The sequence below is a fragment of the Pteronotus mesoamericanus genome, unplaced genomic scaffold (genome assembly GCF_021234165.1).
Source record: "Pteronotus mesoamericanus isolate MK-2021 breed Mesoamerican mustached bat unplaced genomic scaffold, CSHL_Meso_final contig_169, whole genome shotgun sequence".
NCBI classification, from domain to species: domain Eukaryota; kingdom Metazoa; phylum Chordata; class Mammalia; order Chiroptera; family Mormoopidae; genus Pteronotus; species Pteronotus mesoamericanus.
Genome location: NW_026555068.1, coordinates 15874556 through 15896772, shown reverse-complemented (window position 1 = coordinate 15896772; position 22217 = coordinate 15874556). Strand labels below are relative to the sequence as shown.

At 37.0% G+C, this 22217-nt stretch overlaps 1 protein-coding gene across 1 annotated transcript in view; it reads left to right on the top strand.

The window, feature by feature from the left end:
* Nucleotides 1–18199: 18199 nt before the first annotated feature.
* The window catches only part of SGCZ (sarcoglycan zeta), a 212070-nt gene continuing 208052 nt past the window's right edge, over nucleotides 18200–22217 (top strand). Inside the window, exon 1 of the mRNA XM_054565801.1 lies at nucleotides 18200–18394. Coding sequence (XP_054421776.1) covers nucleotides 18200–18394 — 195 coding nt within the window. The remainder of the gene's footprint in view (nucleotides 18395–22217) is intronic.

Here is a 22217-nt window from a genome sequence, read left to right as displayed (position 1 = left end):
ATTAATGTTTATAGTACATTAATACATTAATCATTAGCTCAAATTTCTCCAGTGTTCTCTTTCACACACATATTTTTATCATAAAATTTAAAATACAAAAATAAGCCTTCAAGACCTATCCTACATACACATGTTGTCTGGTATTTCAGCCTCATGTAAATTATATCTCTCTTGACAATCTATTCAGATATTACTTGTCCTTTGATGAACATTCTAACCCATCTTCTTCTCCAAGTCTACTACTTAGTAATCATTTTCGCTTCTGCCATTTAAATATAGTTGGTCCGCAGCACTCATGGCCTGACTATATCTACACCTAATATTAACATAAATATTCAGATAGATTTTGAAAGCCTTAAGAAAAATGACAGGACATTATGCACTTACATTTCTAACAGAGTAATGCTCAAAAACAGTTACATTTAATACTCTGCCCCATTACAGAGATAATTAAGGAAATTTTACATATATGCATACCTCAAAATGGGAAAAATAAAAGAAAGAAAATTCCTAGATAAACTAAGAGCTAAATCATTTATTTACATAAATTACAAATTATAATTATTTTGGAATATAAATTATTACATAATTTTTGGGTACACATTTTGGAAAAGCTAGAGCATTTGGGATATAATTGAATATAGATGATAGACATGCTTATTGAGGAATAGTTGAAATTTTTCTTCTGAAAAATATTAACAAATTAATTACAGGACATTTTTTCATCGCTCTGGAATTATTAAAGAGTACAGTGACTTTCAGGAAAGTTTTACCTGAATGATAGACCCTAAAGCATATGATTATATATTAGTATATATGTATATGTGCCTATATCTATATGTTCATATACACATTTCTTTTGTAATTATGTATATAAAAATCAGTCAGACCTTTGGAAGTAGTACACTCTAGTTTTGCTTTTTGTTCACTAATTTCTCTTTTTTTGTTTCCTTTGTCTATTTTAATGTCCCTTTTCCTTTTATTAGCGCGTTCTGGCATAATTGACAATTTGGAGAATTGTAGGAAGTGCCTTGCATTTTTTTCTTTAATAAATAATAATAACTCTTGTTAAACCCATCCAGACTCTGAAGTGACATTATGCAAAACATGAGTGATTCTATTTTGTTTCCAAAAACTAATGTAGTTCACTCTCTGCTCTTCCCCTGAGTTTATTGCCTCATCATGTGGGCTTTGGACGTTTATTATGGACTTGGATTAGAAGGCATTGAGTCAATAATGAACACTGAGCACTGTGGAAAAGAAAAATAGTAAAAAACAGACGAGACAATTCATTCCCTAGCCTAAGAATTTTACTGTTTTAAAGGAGAGTATCTCACAGGGGACATGTGTCCGTGTGGTGCAGTAGATGTGATTCTCAAGAAAGTCATTTACTTTTGAAGTTACAGTGTCGATGTCCAACTTGTTCCAGAGAGAGAAAGGACCATAAACAGGAGCAAATTGTGTTTAAATGAGTGAGCCTACTGTATAGTAATTAATCACTGTGTGCCTTCCCGCCAGAGCCTGGGAAAGGCCTTTCCAATCCATCTCACCAGGCAGCTACTATGGATTGATCAGAATCGGCACATGTGATATAACCAATCCCTCTGTTAAACAACTCCTAGAGCTTCCTTAAAGCATTTTTGGGAACCGTAAAGATAATTACTTACACATTTTTCCAAAATGTATTCTGGTCCTTGTATTGATAAATGTACTTTTGATTTATGATATATTAAGTTTTACTTCTCAGTTTTTTTCTCTGTATAAATATGGTTTTATTTCTACAGCCATTTAATTTTGTTTATTTGTCTATTTATCTATGTGCATATTCACTCATTTATACTCTTATTATCCTCTAAACATTTCTGGTAAAGTTTTTCTTCAAATAATTATTATAAGAATGATTTTAATAATGATTAGACTTACAATCTCTTGTTAATATATTAATGTTCAGTGTTTTTATTATTAATTATTTATTAATTATAATAGAAACTTTCCACTTAAAATATAATTATTTTATTTAATTTTCAAAATGGTTTTCTTGAAACTTGTTCACATATACAAAATCATAATTGAAATTAGCCCTAAGTCTATGACATATTTTAATATTACTTTTCAAAAATATTTTTATGGTTGGGATAATATTTCTATTTTTGTAAACTGTTGCCTTTTAAATTCTTGTCCTACTGTTCATTTTACTGTTTGGCTGTTCTGGCTTTCCATATTTGTGATTTTTTATTTGATCCATTCTTCTCCAGGACTTTTTCTTCATGCTTTGTGTCAGGTGACAGTAAAACAGGTTATGCATGAGTATATCTTACACCAAATAGACCTGCAGTGCTTCAAAACCACTCACGGTGAGCTGCACCTTAAATCACTGCAGTAGACAACCACAGTACTCGATCGTACAAAGTACCATCTTAACCCGCATTGCTCTCTGGCATATATAATATCTGCTTAGACTCAGGGGAACTTGGGAAGGTATTTTTAGTCCATCTAGATGCAGAACTGTACATAAACTAGCTATACAAAAGGAAACCCAGAGAAAAAAAGTATTGTGCCTATGGACATAAAATCCATGTATTTATTACATTACCATATGCCACTATTAGCTACTTCCTAAGTCTCAACTGATTTCCTTTGTCCAGAACCCTCATTAATCAAACTGCCTTAGAAACAGAGCATACTAGGGCAATTTAACATAATTAGTATGTAGGATATGATGATAGTAAGTAATCGCTGGAAATCCATTGTTCTCAGAGAACTGCACATTTGCATAATGCCACATGTGATATGATTTCCCAAAAGTTTTACTAACTTTAATAATGTCAAGAATCAGTGAATTAATTCAAGAATTACCCAAAGCAAGAGCTTAGGAACATCATTTGATTTAAAAGATGTGCAAGACACCATGCCTAATAGACTGTTAAGGGTGTAGGGTGTGCATTATTGGCTGAGCATGGAATCGGAAAGGAATAATGAAATAATAATAATCAGAAAGGAAAAAGGAATAATGATGAGTCTCCATTTTAAACATTCGTTAACTTACATACATGTACCGTTTTTGTTTTTATTTTCTAAATACGTAAGCATAATACAAATGTACTTACTCCTTTGCATTTTGATGGTGCCTCTCATTCCATAAAGCGTTCTATACACTCGAGATGGCTTTTATAACATTGTTTGGGGACATTTTAGATGATAATGTATAAATAAAAAATGATGAGTTGGCCTAAGTTCTAAACACTTTCCTCTGTTGCTGGTGAGCAAACCAAAATAAATTATTTAAACATTTTCTGTGAGCTTGCTATGTGTAAATAATGATATTGCTAGAAGTAGGAATAGAAGCAAAGATGATTTAATTATAAATATTAAATCTGGATAACTTTTTTAATTTTTTTTTTAAGATTTTGTTTACTTAGAGAGAGGGGAAGGGAGGGAGAAAGAGAGGAAGAGAAACGTCAATGTGTGAGAGATACATCAACCAGTTGACTCTTGCACACCCCCAACTGGGGATGTGGCCTGTAATCCAGCATGTACCCTGACTGGGAATCAAACTGGTGACCTATCAGTTGGCAGGCCAGAACTCAATCCACTGAGCCACACCAGCCAGGATGTAATCTGGATAACTTTTTAAAAACATGGATAGTATACCTGTCCTGATCCTAAAGTAAATGGTACAGTAAGGAAAAAAAATGAAAAAAACAGGTAGATATTCAACAATAAAAAGTATTTAAATAATAATTAAATCATAAATGAGATATTTAGTAACAGTTATGTTTTATATATCTTATTTGTATCTTATTTGTATTCAGAGAGATAAGTTCATTTCTTTTTAAGATTGTATTTATTTATTTTTAGAGAGGAGAAGGGAGGGAAAAAGAGAGAGAAACATCAACATCTGGTTGCCTCTCACACGCCCCCAACCAGGGACCTTGTCCACAACCCAGGCATGTGCCCTGGCTGGGAGTTGAACTGGCAACCGTTTAGTTCTCAGGCTGGTTCTCAGGCTGGCTCTCAATCCACTGAGCCACAGCAGCCAGGGCAAGAGAGGTAAATTCTTAATGAATATGTTGGACCCTTATAAACCAGGAATTCTCTTTTGCAGGCCAAGGAACCCTATTTGCTTCACCATTATTCACAAGTCTTTTTGAAAAAAAAATCACTAAAAGTAGAATTATCTACCTCATTTATTTATTTAATACCAAACTGGAACTCACTGTGTTTCCTTGAAGTCATCCACTATTAACACATAGGTATTAATGTTAACTAATTGAATTATTCACTTTTCCTAAGTCTCTCTAACTACTTTTGAGCAGAGTGATAATAGGTTTCTTTTGCATTGAAATTCTAGACTAATTTTGTTTTGTTATCTAGTTACAGGGCCAGAGAAAATGTGATACTGTGTTGTACCCAGGACCCAAACCTGAGGGGTTATTGGCCAAGGGGGGAGGCAGAGGGGAGCTCAGGCCCAGGAGCTGGTGAGGATGCAAATGCCCTTCTTCCTTCCTGGCATGCGCTTTGGAGGTCTAAGGGCGAACTGGGAGAAGGGGACACAGGGGAGTGGCTAGGTGGAATTGACACCTGGCTGAGTCACCTGGTGACTCTAAATGAGTTTTATTTGTCATCAGTCCTCTTTATATCACCACAACTGCATGTGTATTTCCAAAATGTATATCCTCTCCCCATTTTAAGAAAAATAGGTACCAGTGTTCAAGGTGGAGTAGAAGTGTGAAAGGTGTACAAGGACTGGGAAAGTCTCATCATTCCCCAGTCCTGTTACATACGCTACACTTTATTGCAGCACATATCAGGGACATTGTGCTGGAAAGAGAAGCCAAGAAGTAAAAATTATCAATGCATAGGAACAGAGAGTGGAAAAGTGGCCAGGGGCTGGAGGTGTGGGAAATAGGGAAAGGTTGGTAAAAGGGTACAGATTACACTTAGAAACTGTATTGAAAATGGTGTTTATTTTCTTTCTTTCTAATTTTAATGTACATAAAAGAATTAGTTGTGGAGTTACTTTGATAATGTTGAAGGTAAATTAGATTAAAAAATCATAATGTGTATGCTATTTCTATATGAAAGCATAAGAATACTAAGTTCTTTTAGTAAATTTATCTATTCATATTGAGTGGCTATAAGCTACAAACAGCACAATAGGCTTGTTTGGTTAATTACTAATTTTTTTTTTTTTTTAGTGTTCAAATACATTTGTCATGCACTTAGCATGATTTACAGGCTTGTAGTATGAGTTCAGTAATATAGACCTCGTGCAAGTAACTTGTAGCAATTGGAAAATTTAATCAAGAAATACATATCCTATTTTGATTTCAAAGTTTATTTTTTAAAACATTACTTAAAGACTTTTCATTCACTAAGCCTAAAGTAGGTTAATTCTCGTTGCCGAGTTTCGTGGAAGCTCTTCTGGTACGGACTCTTCAAACGAGCCCTGGGGCGGGTAGTCTAATACGCAGGCGTGGTGCGTCACTCGCCGTCGCTCACGTCCGACAGCGTCGCAGCGCCCTCCCGTGGGCGCCGCATTCCACGTCAGGGAACAAGGAATTGCGTTGAGCAGCCACCACACTCTTGCCGTGGGCTTCTGCTCGTGTTTAGAGCGCTGAGGTTGCACCCTGCCCACGAATGTTGCGCTGATCTCTGTCCTCTCACTCTCCACCCCGTTAAATTAAAAAGGCTGTCGAACACAGGTGCATGACAGCATGGCTCGGGCTCCAAGCTGTTGGCTTCAGGTCTCTCTTTCCAGGAGATGGTCTGCGAGAATCCATCTCAGGGACGTAGATTAAGTTCCGAAAAGAAGTTCGTTCAAGTTCCATTTTGCCAATTTTCTTATGTGTAGATGGAAAATAAATGTTCCATTCCTAAAAATTACCTCAACCACCTTATCCTTAACTCTATCTCGGACTGCATGGTGCCCAGTAGACTGCACGGCTCCCCATCCTCTGCGGGACCTGAGTCCTCCCATATCGTCTTGCCTTAATTACAAACTTCAGAGATTTTTTTTTTCCTTTAAGGAGACTCAACTCAGGATAAATTTTCTTCATGGAGCAATGATGATACACAAATTTGACCTCTTACTATTTTTCTCTCATCCTTTTTGCTCACTTTATATCTGTCCTTAGGCAGATATACAGTTATAAATGGCTTAAAACACACCTTAAGCAGATTTTCATCAATTCCATTTTACAGAAAAAAAGACCTGGCATACAAATCTCATGTCCAAGTTCACTCATGGAATGGTTGGCGCTAATAACTATCCTGATATAGGTTTATATGCTTCTTTCAACGGGCTTTTATATTTTTATTGATCATGCATATGAGCATAAATAATGTGTGGGTGTAAATACATGCATATGTGTATATTGGAGGAGGTTGTTTTTGTAATTTAACATTGTATTTTTTGTGATCTATGGATTTTAATATGTGTAGACATAATTCAATTCATTTTAATTATTTGTGTTATTCCACTTTTTAATATGCCAATTTTACATATATTCTCCTATCGGTAGATATTTATGAGATTTTTTTCACCATTTTAGCATAACAAAACATCACTTGAATATGTTTTGTAATGCTGGGGTTTCTGTAACATATGCATATGTTGGGAAATTCTGTGACATAAGATAGTACATCTTCAGCTTAACAGATATTTTTTAATAGCTCTCCCAAGTGAGATACCAGTTCATTTTCCTACTAGTGTTTTTGAGAATTGCTGCTTTCTTATGGGTAGAAATTAGGTTCTTCCACATGATCACAAAGAAAACGTTCCAAGAACCCATGCACAGGAGACTGCGGGGTGGCAAGATGGTGTATTTGTGCGGAAATAGAAACTGCCCCCGGGTTCCAATGTCCCGCCTCTGTCCCACCCTGGAAACAATCCAACCGTGTCTCTAGGAAGGCCAAGGCCAAAGCCAGTGTCCAGAGTTGTTGCTTTATATTAAAGCTTAGTCCTTGGGGGCCCACAGGGGGCTGCTAGGTGGTTTCATTCCCTATTTTGGTAGCTGAGCTTGTTCTCGATGGCTCCGGGGGTGCCGTGCGGATGGGGGCTGAGGCCAAACGGCTGTGGAGGGAGAGACTGTGTGAGCGTGTGGAGGAGCGCGGGCCTGCATGGGCAGGAGGGTGAGAGCTTAGTCCTTTTGGAGCCCATGGCATCGGCTTTGGACCCGTAACTACTAGACCGACATGATCACGTGCTACCAGGTAGAGAGTGCGGGAATGAGCGGGAAAGTGCATCACCAGGTGTTGAGAGAGGTAGACACGGAGAGAGAGATTGAGAGAGGGAGCTTCTTCATTCCTCTGGGATGATATTAGCTTGGGTTTGAGAAGGCTCAGGTGCCTTTTCAAAAAAAGGCTTCCTCGGGCTTTGGAATACGTTTACCTCCCAACCAATCCTTTCTCTCCCCAGGCTAGACTGGCAGGCGTCTTTGGTCAAGCACCTCTTCCTCCACCTTGTGGCCTCTATTGCACACAGGCCTGCCTCCCCCTGCTCCCACCTGGCAACCCGGTCGCGGAGGCAGGGAGGGAGGAGGGTTATCTCCGTGGCAGAGACGTGCCGTCATCCCTGGTGTGTGCAGCTGTAGCTTCCTGTCCAGCTGTCAGGCGTATGCTCCACACTTTGTTGTTTTCTCCCCTTCTCCATATCTAGGTAAACACCAACAGTAACAGTTTCACCATATTTTTCCCAACTCTTGGCAATCTCAATAACTTCAAAGGAATCATATGTGTTTGCCCATTTCTGGAATTTCTCTTATATTCCAGTGGCTTATTTTACTACCCCTGAAGCGGCACCACACTGATTGCATGTAGCTTTATAATAAATCTTGATATCACGTAAGTTAATGCTGGTTTCACCCCTTCAAACAGTTTTCCCTACCCTTCCTTTATTAATATGAATTCATTTTGAAGCAGAAAATATGTTTACTGTATTCAAAATTAGAAAAATAATTCTGATTTTTTGGATTGAGGTGGGTACAGTTTTATTCTGAGAAAACAAAATTATTTTCTATAAATATAACTGTAAATCATCCTCTCTTATTTTTAATAATTTTAAATTTCTCATGTGTTTTATATGTTGTTCTCAAGAAGTTAGTGCCATATTTTCTTTCTTGTGCAGCTCAAGTTTCTTCAAATATGATTTATAAGTTTTGTATTCCTGTTCTCTTGCTTTTTCTTTACCTGAAATGCCATCATCTTGGCTTATTCTTTACTTATTAAAATGTTAAAGATTATACAAAGCCTTCTTATATGAAAAGCTTCTGCAAAGCCATCTGGTAACTTATGCGGAGAGTGAGTGTTCCTTCCATCAAATTCCTAGAACATCTACCACTCACATGGAATTTACCAAACCACTTGGACTGTTGCTAAAAGGCCCACAGCCTCCTGGAGCTTCAAGAACTAAGTGCCGTCCTAGCCCTCCTTACAATGTATGCTTGGGTCCTCTGTGTTAACTTCCATACAGCCGCCTAGTGTCTTCTCAGTTCCTACAGTTCAAGGGACCTCGCCTACGCAGAGGTAGCCCTTTTAGTTTGTCACAGCCTAGTTAGAAAACACTTTTCATATTTATGATGTCATCCGAACACTAACCACTTCCTGCAGCTTCACTGTTTTCCCCCACATTCACGTAGCAGGTGTGCTGTGTGTTGCATGTTGTTCTTTACATTAACTCACTACTGCTACTTAAATAAAACTGTATTTAAAGGAAATTTTAGATTGATGTAGTAAATTGGAAAGCAATTTTTCTGGCAAACTATAACAGAAAGGATATGGCTAGTTTCACCTGCCACAGGGTAACAAGAAAGGTAAATACAATGAAAACAAAATGAAGTTATTTCATCCCAACTAGAGAGGAAATGTTTGGCTGAAAACTTCTCTAATAGTTTTTTTTTGGAGAGGGTGGATAGAAATTAAGAATGTGCCCACTAGCATGAACATGACTTTCTATGTGACATGCTAAGAAAGCTGGGAAACAAATATAAGAGATTTCTCTTTATGTGAATAAAAAATGTTTAATGTCATTTGACTCCCTGAAATGATTACCCTTGTCACTTGAAACAATTTCCCTGTTACCACTAATACAAATCTCACATTAGGAGAAGCACAGATTATACTCATTTTGCCTAATTGTTTATGGATTTTAGAGACAGTTCAGTCTATATTAAATGTATGTAAAGTGCTTTGTACTAGGCATTCAGTAAATTTTTGTTTGGAAAGTAATCGGACATAGTTAAGGAAATGAAAACATCAATAATAACTGCCATGTTAATCTGTGGATCTGAATCTAAAAATTAATTCTTTACTTATTTTGTGGTACTTTAAGTGTGTTGACTTTTTGGAGTTTTAAACTTTTAATCACTAAAATAGGATTTTGAAGACTCACTCTCATAGAGGGGTGTCGGCAGATGCATGAGATAACCGAGGAGAAGGGATGGCTCTGTGTCTGGCACATAGACAGTGTGGGGCCTGGTGGAGGAAGTGAGGTCAGGGGCCAGAAGGTGCCTTTTACATTTCTTGCCCTTACTTACTCTTGCCCCTTGTAGCTCTTGAGGAAATTTTCTAACTCTCCAGGCTTATTCTCTTTAACTTATTTTTAAAAGGGGAAATAATAACAGCTTCCCTCTCTGGGTTGTGGTCAGGACTAAATAAGCTGACTCTTGCTGAGCATTAGTGTCTGGGACATGAAAGTCTCCATGCAATCTTTTGCTATCATTATTATTATTAATTTCTTTTCTTCCCCTTGAATGAAAGATCAATCAGTGTTAAATGTACTATTCCTTTTTTTAACTGAAAAAGATTCGTTTTTATTTTGTTGCAGAAAATAATTTAAGCAACTATGAATAAAAATGAATTACTTCATTTTTCTTCATTTTCAGTCAAATAAGAGCACTTAGCCTTTTAGTTTAGGTTATAACCAAACATCACTGGTAATAAACATATCTACCTGGTAGGGAGCACTAAAGTGCTGTTAAAATGCAAAATTCTGAAGATGCCTCTAGAACATGCATTAATGTAATTGCACCTTAATACTGCATCATGGAAATAATCTAGTGAATAAATGCAGTATAGTTTATCATTATATCTGTATAATATTTTGAATGAATTTTAATATGTGAATTTTTGCTTATTCAAAGATTTTTGTGTTCTTAACAACTAGGTGATTTTTATTTTTGTTCCTTTTCCTATTCATTCCAACCTACTTTTTAAAATACTATGTGCAATACATAAGTAAGAAAATAAATGAATATATACATATATAAATGCATAAAGTAAATACATAAATAAAGGATATTTGCTACTAATATTGTCAAATATTCTTAGAACTAGCAATTAACATATTTTTATATATTTGCTTTGTACATCTGGTTAAACTACCTATCTGTGCTGTTTCTTCAAGGTAAGATAGGTATTATTAAACCAGTTAAATGCAATTTACAATGATCACCAATTTATAATATGACCAAGGCCTTGACAGGTAGCTTCAACCTGGTAACCTGTAAAGCTTGTTTTGACTAAATTGTTATGGCCTGCGATGTAGTTTTCCAGAACGCCAAAGAGAATGCATTTTTTTAAAAACTAAGTACTTTTGTAAAATGCAATCAGAAAGCAATGTATACATTGCTGGAATCTGGAAACAAGTACTTTAAAAATATGTTTATCCTTGACACTATCACAGCTGTCCCCATGCCTCCTCCCCCGCCTGGCCCACCCCCACCCTGACCCTGCCCCTCCTTCGCCCGGGCCGTCACCACACGGTTGCCCACGTCTGTGGGTCATGCATGGGTGTTCTTTGGGTGACCCCCACCTCTTCTTTCATTCAGTCCCCACTCTGCTCTGATGGCTGCCTATCTGCTTCACATGTCCACGCTTCTGCTTCCATTTTGTTCATCAGTTTATTTTGTTTATTACACTCCACATACAAGTGAGATCATATGGTATTTGTCTTACTCTGATTGGTTTATTTCACTTAGCATAAGAATCTCCTGGTTCATCCATGCTGTTGCAAAGGGTAAAAATTCTTTTTTATGTCTGCAGAGTATTCCATTGTGTAAATGTACCATAGCTTTTTTATCCCCTCATCTACTGATGGACACCTGGGCTGTTTCAAGACCTTGGCTATTGTAAATAACACTGCTACAAATGTAGAGGTGTATATATTCTTTCTGATTAATGTTTCAGGATTCCTCGGACATATTCCCAGAAGCGCAACAAGTCTTTAGGGAGCTTTGGAGAAAGCCCTTGGTTCACCACACAGAGGGGAGCGGAGGCGGCCAGACAGAAGCGCGGCAGCAGGCGCGGCCAGCTGGCTGTCTGCCCTGTGGACGGGAGCTCACGGTGCGGGGGAGGGAGAGTAACTTTGTCTGCCCTTTTGAGTTCTTGGCTGAGGGCCCAGTAATAAAGGACTGATTACAAGAGAAAAACAAGGTTTAGTAACTTATACATCTTATGCATATCTGGAAGATTCACAAGGAAAAATGAGTACTTGAATTGGCTTAAAATTCAGGCTTAAGACCACTTTGAAAAGAAAAGGAAAGGGGGATGTAGGCCTCTTAGGGGAGAGTAAATGCTTTTTAGGAGATAAATGGGCCCTTGGATGAATAGATGAGAGGTATGACAGGTTGTGACAAAGTGTGTCCAGGTGTGGTGTCAATTTCTAGTCTCTTCCATGACACGAGTCAGTCCTCCCTGGATTTGACACTCCTGAGGAGGGCATCTATGCCAACTGTGTTCCTGTGGGAGAATGTGTCTTTAGACAGGTAAGGGAGCTCAGAGAAAGCCTCGCCTTGCATTTGCTTTTTTCGAGTGCCTACAGCTCAAAATACTCAATATGGCAAAGTGGCATATGTGGCATATTCTGCTACCCTCCATAAGCTAAGACAAGAAACAACCATAAACAACAGGAAAGAATAGAAGGAAGAGAACAATATACACATCTTCCTTAAAGCTCCTCAGCTAATAGGAACATTCAGTTAATGTTTAGTTTCTCGATGCTAGCACTGACAACAAGCTGATATGTGGTATGTCAACCAAAAGGAAAAAGTGTAATTAGTCCTTTTCTCTTTTTGTTTTCCGCCTCTGGTGGAAAGGCAAGATATACTCATGATTTAGGTGTGCCCCACCAAGGCTAGTGTGAGTTAATGATAGACGTGGGCATTCATTTCTTCTCTGGTTCCTGTTCTTATGTATGTCCCCTACTAAGATGTAACAGGGACAGAGTTGGAGGATCATGGCCCTTCTTGATGACTGTTCTTGTTTTTACATCCTTCCTTCATGTCTCTGAGTGCTGAACTGGCCTACATTTCCTCTCTACCCTTAACATGTTACATCAAGAGTGGACCGTATCTCTTTTATCCCTTTCAAAACCTAAACAATCCACAGAAGTTGAAGTCTAACTATAAACCAAATTGCTCCATCTTCTCCAGGCAGTGAATGTGCAGTTACGCTGGGAGTGAAACCTCTTTTGGCTAGATGGTGCCAATATTTACAAGGTCATTTTTGTGTAATTCATTCAAAGCAGAAAATTCTAAGTTAAACCATATTCTTTATGAATCTTCTCTTTTCCTCATCTCTCAAAAATAAGATAACCAAAAACAACACCTTTCTTAGGAGTTTATTACACCTTAGAAAATTTTATATCAAAGCAAATTTGACTATACTATAAATGATTTAAATTAATCTAATAAAATGTAACTAAGTTTGTCAAAGTGGGAAAATGACTTTAAATTGAGCAATTATTTTTTTATAATTTGTAGATTTTTTTCATAAACAGTGACACTTTCCAATGAATCATCAAGGTTCCGGAAAACATATTCTCTGTTCTCCTTGTTTTTAAGCTTTTCTGCATGCACTTAAAATCCAGTAATCTTTAGTCTTTCTCTGATTCTTTCAGTAATCATTTTTCTTTAAACACATATTCTTGTTGCTCTTTATTCCTTTGAATAGTGTGGGTTTTCCACTTGCCCAGTTAAGCTGCCCAGCTGTTTGTTTGTCTTTAAAGATTTTTCCTTTCCCCCTGCTGTGTGTGTGCAACCGTGCTTGCCAATGGCCTTCTCAGGCTTACAGTCTTAGTGTGTGTGGCACTCAAGGCTGTGTACGTTGTTTTCTCTCTCAGTGCTGATATACTTCTGAGTGGGCAAAAGACTCCTTCACCTCCTTCAAAATTGCCTTCATGGTTAACTTTTTCTATTGATATTATGTGAGAGGCTCTGAGAATTGAGTTACTTCAGTGTCAGGGACATAAATCTAAGTATGGGCCTTAATAAAGGCCAAAAACTGTGATTGAATTTTCATTCAATTAAATACTGAAGAATTATTTCCTATATAAAAATACTCAATTTTTGAGTGTGTGAAGTATGTAAAATAAGCTCAGAGTGACTACTGGGTCGCTGAAAAGTCTTTCCTTAAATGACTATGTTTTTATATAACTTTTATTCATCTAGGAATATGTTTCCCTTTTAATGCCTATTCAGTTCCTTTTTCTGTCATACGTGGCTAGAATCCTCTTCTATTTCCTATCTCAAGAGGCAGCCCATTTGACTCAAATAATATCTTTCATCATTCTTAAAATTCAGTTGCTAGGTTGCCTCTTTTTTAGGCTGTAAAACCTGACTACAGCACTTTCCATAAACCAACTGGAAAAAAAGATATCCACTCCATGTAGACATTTTTCTTAAATAGCAAACTTTAACTACAGTCATGTTGGAACATGCCTTTGAGAATTAAATACCACAGATAGGGGAAAGTTTTCACTGCTGTGGAAAGTGGACTTTGCTGTATTGTTTTCAATCTCTCTCAACATTAGTAGCTGTTTAGACTAATTTTCTGGGAACAGAAAAAAAAAAGCCTTTATGCTGTATAAAATTCATACCATGTAATTTGGACACTTCAACCATTTTATTTTTAAAGTTATATTTCAACCATTTAAAAAATATTCCAATGTGAATACTTATACAGCATCTAAGTAGGAAACCATTAGCTAAGAGGTAGATGATAAATTTTAAAACGAGTATTTTTCCCATTTAAAATGAAAAGGGCACTTTAACATCCTACTTTTCTACTCCCATATCGCTCGTATATAAGCCAACATAATATTCATTTGAGAGCCGAGGAACCTGGGGCAGAGAGAAGCTCAGTGAGTGGCCGTCGGAGCACAGAACAGAATGACCAGGCCGGACGGCCACTCGGCCTGCGAATCGGAGACTGCATTTAGCCTACCGCCCCCCATCCCTTGTCTGAGCAAATAACAGACCATTGTGGTGTTAAGTCTACAAGATCAACACAAAGAACAGTGACGCCAATGTGATTTACCACTTTTTCTAGAACATGGCTACTCTCAGTGAGAAGGTTAAGGGGCTTTGGAGCCGAGGTTCCATTTTTATGGTCACAAGAATGTTGCCTACTGCTGCTTAAGTGTGCCGAACGCTAGCTCCATAATCAGAAAGCAAAATCAATTTCTCCAATTGTCTAGCTTATTTTCTGGGAAACATATACTTCTCTTTTATATTCTCATTTCCCCTAACAGGAAACACAGGGAGCGGGTCTAAGCAGAAATTAGATGCTCAATTTATATTTTAATATTAAAGAATCAAATTAGTGAGTGAAATAACAAATACTTTACTATTTCCTTCCGGTCTTTGTGCTTACATCTCTGCATTATATCCAGTGTTTATGTAATAGTATTATAAAATCATTAAATGTCATATTTAAAAATCAATTATAGTAATTATATCGTTTCCGATATAAAACTGGGTTCTCTTTACAGCTTTGTCATCACATTGGCAATTTAGTGGTAAAATTGTCTGGACTGCAGAGAATAGGTTCTCAGTACCCTGGCTTGTACTAACTTTCTAATGTCCACAAGCTTTTATGCAAAATTGGAGAGGCTATTCTGGGTAAAACTCATTTAAAAAAAAAACCTGTGTTCCACACCTCACCTCCAAACTTCGAGCATACTGCCATTTTCAAGTTGCTCAAGTCTCCTCCCTTTTAGAGTCATGGGGATACAAACTTGTCACAGGGTCACTTGGTCATCCTTTCAGACAACATTTCTTCCTTACAAAACATAAAACAGGGCATTCCATTAATAGCTCTTAGGCTTACCCTTAATTTAACCAACGAAAATTTACAACATATGCAATATAATCTCCCTTCACCTCTCATTTTGTTCCTCTTTTCTCACAAATAGTAGCATTGATGGGAATATTCTTTAGCCTTTCCTACCAATCTAGAAAGTATCTCACGTCTAATTATGTTTACACATGCCCTCCTTTCTCCCATCCCAATTTTAGAAAATAACTAATCAAACCTCACTGAAAGAGAGGAAAGACTATTGGGGTCAGAAAAGAGAAGATGGTACTTTCACATATTGGCATTCTAGGTGTCAGACATTGAAATTCAAATGGAACAAGCCTCTGGTAACAGAGCCATGAAGGAGCGGGCTGTAGAGGAGGTGAGTCTCAGTGCCACCTGTCCCCCCATCAGGCACTTGCAAACTTTAACCACAGCAAAGCGACTTTCAGCTTTGCATAGGCCAGTGTGAACTCTCCAGGTCAGAATTCTAGTGTATGAGATCCAGAGCTAGTCTCATTGGATTATAATAAACATAATTTGCCTGTTACCCCTACTTTGGGCATCCAGATGCCTGGGTAATTTGTCATTGTCTCTAGCTCCTCTACCACCACACCGCTGAGAATGCAACTCAGCAACCCTGGATCCCAGATTCACACTTCAAAAGCTGGCCCTGTTATTGAGTGTTCTCATTTCCTTTCCACCCTCTGTCTCATATTCTTCATGTAGACATGCACTGGCCCCTGATTTAATACCCCAGTACCAGACTCTGTGCTCTCCTATGAAATCCCATTGTTGTTCTTCTTTCCCCTTCAGAAAATGGTCCATAGACTCACTCTTTCCACTTCATTTTCATTTTTTAGTTAACTCACTCTATTTAGGTCTTCAAACACTCAGAGATTTCTTTTTACCTTTCTTCTTAGAAGGCTTTCATCACTACAGTCTCATCACAGGCGCCCCTTCTTTTATGAGGTGTTCTATTTTTACCATATTAAAGTAGTTCCCGTTATATTACCTTGCTTCTAATCTTCATAGCCTCTATCACTATTTAATATGATATTGCTTGTATAATGTGTGTATTGTATTAATTTTATTATTTATATCATATTGTATTTATTATATTAAATTTTTATATTTTTATATCTTATTAAAATATATATTAATATGTGTTATCTTCAGAGTATGCTACTATTTGATGTTATTTTTCTATTTGTGTTTTCCCCAAATACGTGAAATTCGTGTACAACAATCTTCAACCCTACCTGCACATAGTTGTCACTAAATACATATTTTATCAAGTGAAGACCCACTTTTGCCTCGAGTCTCAATTACTCTGCCCTATTCTGAATATATATGTGCATGTGTGTGTGTAATGAGGCCAAATAGATTGGAATAATTAGTACATTTCTTTGGTTTTCTTTGGCCTTAGTACTTTGAACTGTTGTCTCCTTCTATAAGGTATGGGGGTAATAGCAAATGTTCTCTGCTACTCTAGTTACTATCTCTGCCATCCCATCCAGCTCAGTAGACTTCACCAGAATTTCCCAAGGTTATGTTATCAATGATGAACTATGTTTAGGTCATTCTAGAATATTTCATTCTCTTCTAGTCTTTATTTGCTATGTTATTAAATTTACTCAACAAAATGGACTTTTCTGAAAACCATATGTCCCACATTTTGAGAGGAAAATGTTGAAAATTTTACAAGGTCTAATTCTATTTGCCCATGCATGTCTCATTTAACTCTATAATATCTTGTTGGAAATTTTATTTACATTATCAGGATTTTAAAAGTATGTTTTTTCATAAAGTACAAAGCCCAAAGTTAAATCAGCCCTTACCTGAATTACAAAGGGTTATAAGTAAGTCCATTTACCTTATTGTGAAAGCTGATAATCATGTTGATCAAAGAAAATAAAGACTTCCTTGCTAACTGAGAAAACACTATTTTAGAAGTTATTTGATTCTAAAGAGTGCTTTGTCGACGCAAAATATGGTATGAAATAGAATTGCGAAAGAAAGATGAAGAGGGTCCTAATTTATGTAAGTAACCAGAAGATTGCACACAACCTTGAAAACCAAAGGAATTTCAGAGAAAGCTTTTTGAGAGTATTGAATTCATATTGCAGATGAGGGTAGAGAGGACTAAGCCAGAGAGATATCTCAGTACAGGTTATTCTCAGGAAATTGCAATCATCTTTCTCTCATTCAGGGGACCTACTTAGCTGCTCCGAGAAAATAAGTATCTCCGCAGTTGTAGGTTTTTCGATAGATTCCTTTAGAATTTTCCATTAGAACAGCACTTAGTGAAACAATTTTTTATATTAATTATAGAAATCTCAAAATGCCAAACAACCAAGATATTTTAGAATATGCTCAGTACTTGAAAAGGAATCAACATTTAACATTTTAGGCAAAGGTTTGAAAAGTTTCCAGGTTAGGACTGTTTGCTTAGTCTCTTGGAGCTGTGTGTTGTTGTTCTTCTTTGGTGGTACTGTCACTGTACTGTAACAGCTCCTGAAAGCTTTGGTGAGCATGAAAAACAATCTGTGAGATTTAAGAAATAAAGATTTTTTTAAAGAAAACTATCTTTGCAGTTTACATGCTCTAAAGTATTTTGTGATGAAGATGGTAATAATGTTAAATTCATCGTTAAGGTGAAGTAATAAAAATAACTTTCATTAAATAACAATTTTTTCCATGTTTTCTTGACCTTTTCTCTTGGCCTTTTGTTACCCAATTTGCTCTTCAAAATTGTTAAGAGGCATTTGATATGTTTATTGAATCTCTTGTTTTTCAAAAAAAAGAAAGAAAAAAAGAAAAAAACAGCCTCCTGAGAGAAAAGGCTACTCCTAGGGTTAGGCAACCCTGACTGAAAAGAATATATACGTCAGAGATATAACAATTAGTTAAATAGCTCTAAGAACAACACTGATGATAAGATGTTGAAGGAATTTGTAACATTTGAACTACTCTTCATTAAATGAATTAACTAATTTTAATTACATAGCAACAATAATCTGAGCACTCAATACCCATTATTCTTAGGTATGTTGTATCCTCTGATTAAAAAAATATAGATTTTAATCTTGAATGCTTTTCTCTTTTTCTTTTTGTTTTCCAGATGACACGAGAACAATACATACTAGCAACACAACAGAATAACCTGCCAAGGGCTGAGAACGCACAACTGTACCCAGTGGGGATTTATGGATGGCGAAAGAGGTGCTTATACTTCTTTGTCCTTCTGCTGTTGGTTACCATGATAGTTAACTTAGCCATGACAATATGGATATTGAAAGTTATGAATTTCACTGTGGTAAGTACCACCATGAATTTATTTTACATCTATTGCTTTTGGTTCAAAGACAATATAACTTTATTTTATCTTTTTAGTTGAAAGTTGTTCATCTTAATTTTTACATGTATGTGTCCTGAAATTCCAAAGGCTGTCATATATTGTTTTAAGACTGCATTCTGTATGTGTATTCATGAAACACTTCTAATAGCACTACGTGCCATTTAAGTGTGGGAAATTTAGTAATGAGACAGCACAGCACATCGGTTCATTAGAAATTTAGAAAACTTTTAACCAATACACAATAACGATTGCTTCTTCTATCTGGGAATCTAAGAAATGAGTCATATATTTTACAATAAAATTAGATGATATTTCACAGTAAATTAACATCAGAAATCAAAAGTACCTTTGAAATACTTTGCATAGAGTATTTGCCTCTCTATTTCCTCTTTCTATTTAACATACTGCATGATCAAGTCTAAACCTTGGAGTTTTGCCTGGGCTGCATGAACCAATGTGTATAATTGTCATCAGATGGTAATCTCATTCTTACAGAGTACAGATGCGGTAAACAGAAGGAAAAAACAGAAATTGAATCAATTTTTTCCTGAAAATTAACAATACTAAAACAATTTTTTAATTCACTGATGAATTTGGAGTGTGTACAATAAACCTGGTAGCATTCTGGTAAAATTAGCTGCTCCAACAAAGTCTACGTTAGCTCATTTTATATTTTCTGTCTAAATTCTTAAATTTCTCTACTCTGCCTTTAAACTTTTTGGCTTTTACTTAGAGGCCATAGATATCTTCACATCCAAGCAGGTATCTTCCACTTGCTGATCAGACCGCTGTTATTCTTTACAACTCTGCATCCTCAGGGGCAGGTCCAAAGCTGGCTATTTAACTTCGCTGATCTTCCTATATTGGATGTCATTTAAACAAACAAACAAACAAACAAACAAACAAAAACAAAACTCTGCTCTGTATTGATTTAGCAAGAGTAGTTTTTGTCTGACTCCATGCATGTCTGCCTCTAACTTGAAACGCAGTCCCAGCAGCAGAAGCGAGCCAGCACCCGTCCGTAGTGGCGAGCACTGTGGCCGCAGGAGCTGGAGCCTGAGAGGGCGGGTGGCCTGGCTTTCCAGAGAGGACAAGCGACATCATGACGAAACAGCATATGCTCACAGAGGACAGTGAGCTGAGCAGGGGTTCCACTGTATCCCATACAGTGCAAATGTTTGAAGGACATTCATCACAAAAGAAAAGAAAGAGAAAGGCTGGGCAGGAATCAATATGCTCTTGGATTTGAGAAACGACCTGCATCCTAGACACAGATACACATTCAGGGTCGTTGATCCAGGCCCGTGAGCCTGTGGGTGACAAGAAATGGAATCGAGGGCTACTAAGCCAGTTGCTCCTTTCTGACACTCCCTGGTAATACATCTGATCCATTCCTTTGTCTCAGGAGTTGGCGCGGTCAGTCCCATCCCTTGCTCTTTCCCCTGCACGCACTTGGAAATATTTTGGCGCAAATGTCACTAATCGTGCCCCGAGCCTTTTTGTTCCCTGAGCTCTGCTCCTACCTCCTCTCACTGGTGTCCGAGCTCCGTTAGTGATTTACCTATCGCTTTAGGAAGGCGACGTGTGTGACCCTGCCGATGCTCTCATGCCGCGGGAGCCACCAGTCAGGCTTGCAATTGCTGATAGCATTTTTTCAGCCTCATTTTCTTAATTAAAAAAAAAAAAATGAAAAAGAGATAAAGAGCAGAATTTTCTCCACATTGAAAAAATTTTGAAATTTTGAAATTTTGAACCTTCGATTTCCCCTACCAAAAGACATCTTTCAAAAGCTCATGAAAGATGTGCTCAGCTCTCACGTCAGGGAGCCTTGGTTCTATCCAGTGACCAGGCCACAGGAATTTTCAGATTCAAGCCGCGAAAGCTTCTCATGCATATTTAAATTAATTAGGAAAATAGACTTAAATGCATAATTACATGGCTGCGTGCATCGGGGCTCCCAATATCTTGCCCCATGCTGAGGTCAAGGCTAGATAAGCCATTCAAGGAAAATAATTGAAACAATCACCTTTGTCCTCGGGATCCACACAGGCCTCAGGGTTTCTGTCGCATATGGAGCTATCTAATTTGAACCTCAGCTGGCAAAATAGTAAATGTCATCATATTCCTGGTGATAATAAAAAAGAGTTTATTTCCATAGGAGGCTTGATATTTTTGTATATAATTTTAATTTGGGGCATATCTTCCTTATTTTGAAATTACAATTTTACTGTTTTATAATCAAAAAGGAAAACTAACCTTCCTTCAGCCATATAAGCTATTTGCATGTAGCCGAAATAAAAGGAAAGCTGGAATTGTAATTGTTGCATCACTGTAATCTTTGGAAGGTGACATATTCCCCATAAAATGCAATAATTCATAATTGTTCAGAGAAATTCAAAATTACTTCAGGGGTTGCAAAATTGAGCAGTTCTCAATACCACACATCAGATTAAGCTGTATGTACTTGAAAAGTCTGAAATAATTTGTAATCCTCTCACACTGGAGCAGTAAAAAAAAAAAAAAAATCAATTTTATGTTTTCCCTGGTACATTACGATTGTATCTATCTCTAGAGTGAATACCAAAACTACCTGCCATAATATAGTAAGAAGCAGTAAATGATGTGTAAATTGTTTGGGGATTATTATTGATCTGCACAAAATGTATATCATTTTTATTTTAACTGTTGCCATCCAATGCATAAAATATGTGGCTGTTAACATCTTTTATTTGAGCAAACTGGGCATGTTATTGTTATTAAAATATTGTGTTTTCAACACAGCAAAGTAGCTGCCAACCTGTTTTATGGTACTTTTTGGAGTCTATCATTATGACCAGTATTATGCATGATCGGTAGGGTTGATGTGATTTTGTTTTGTTTCTCATTTTGTGGAAAATAAAATCATTCTGCTATTGAGATATTCAGCTGCAGAGAATCAAGAAAAAAGAAATGAGCTTATCCGACAGGGTGAACCACTTTATTATTTTTAGGGTTTTTTTCCTAGTTCTTTTTTTATTGTATTTTTTCCATTACCATCTGTCCCCCTTCTACCCTCTTCCACCTCCACCCAACTCCCTCTCCTGACAGTCCCCACTCTGTTGTCCACGTCCATGAGCCCTTGTGACCTTTCTCTCTATTCCTGCACCCTCCACTCCCCTCATCCAGAGTTGTCAGCCTGCTCTCTATCAGTAAGTCTGTCTCTGTTTTGCTTGTTAATTCAGTTTTTTCATTAGATTCCATGTATAAGTGAAATTATGTGGTATTTGTCTGTCTTTGACTGGCTTATTTCTCTTAGCATAATGTTCTCCAGGTCCATCCATGATCTCCCAAAGGGTAAAAAGTTCTTTACGTTCTTTTTTTATGGCCGAATGGTATTCCATTGTGCAAATGTCCCATAGTTGTTTTATCCACTCATCTATTGATGGACACTTGGGCTGCTTCCAAATCTTGGTCACTGCGGACAACGCTGCAATGAACATAGGGGTGCTTTTATTCCTTCACATTAGTGTTTTGGATTTCTTTGGCTAAATTCCCAGAAGTGGAATTGCTGGGTCATAAGGCAGTGAAACAAGTCCATGCCTTTGTAGTCAATTAATATTTGACAGAGGAAGGAAGCACATACAATGGGGTAAAGACAGTATATTCAATAAATGCTGTTGAGAAAATTGGACAGGCACAATGCAGAAAAATGAAACTAGACCACCTTCTTATGACACACACAAGAATAAATTCAAAAATGGATCAAATACTTAAATGTTAGACTCAAATATATAAATCCTAG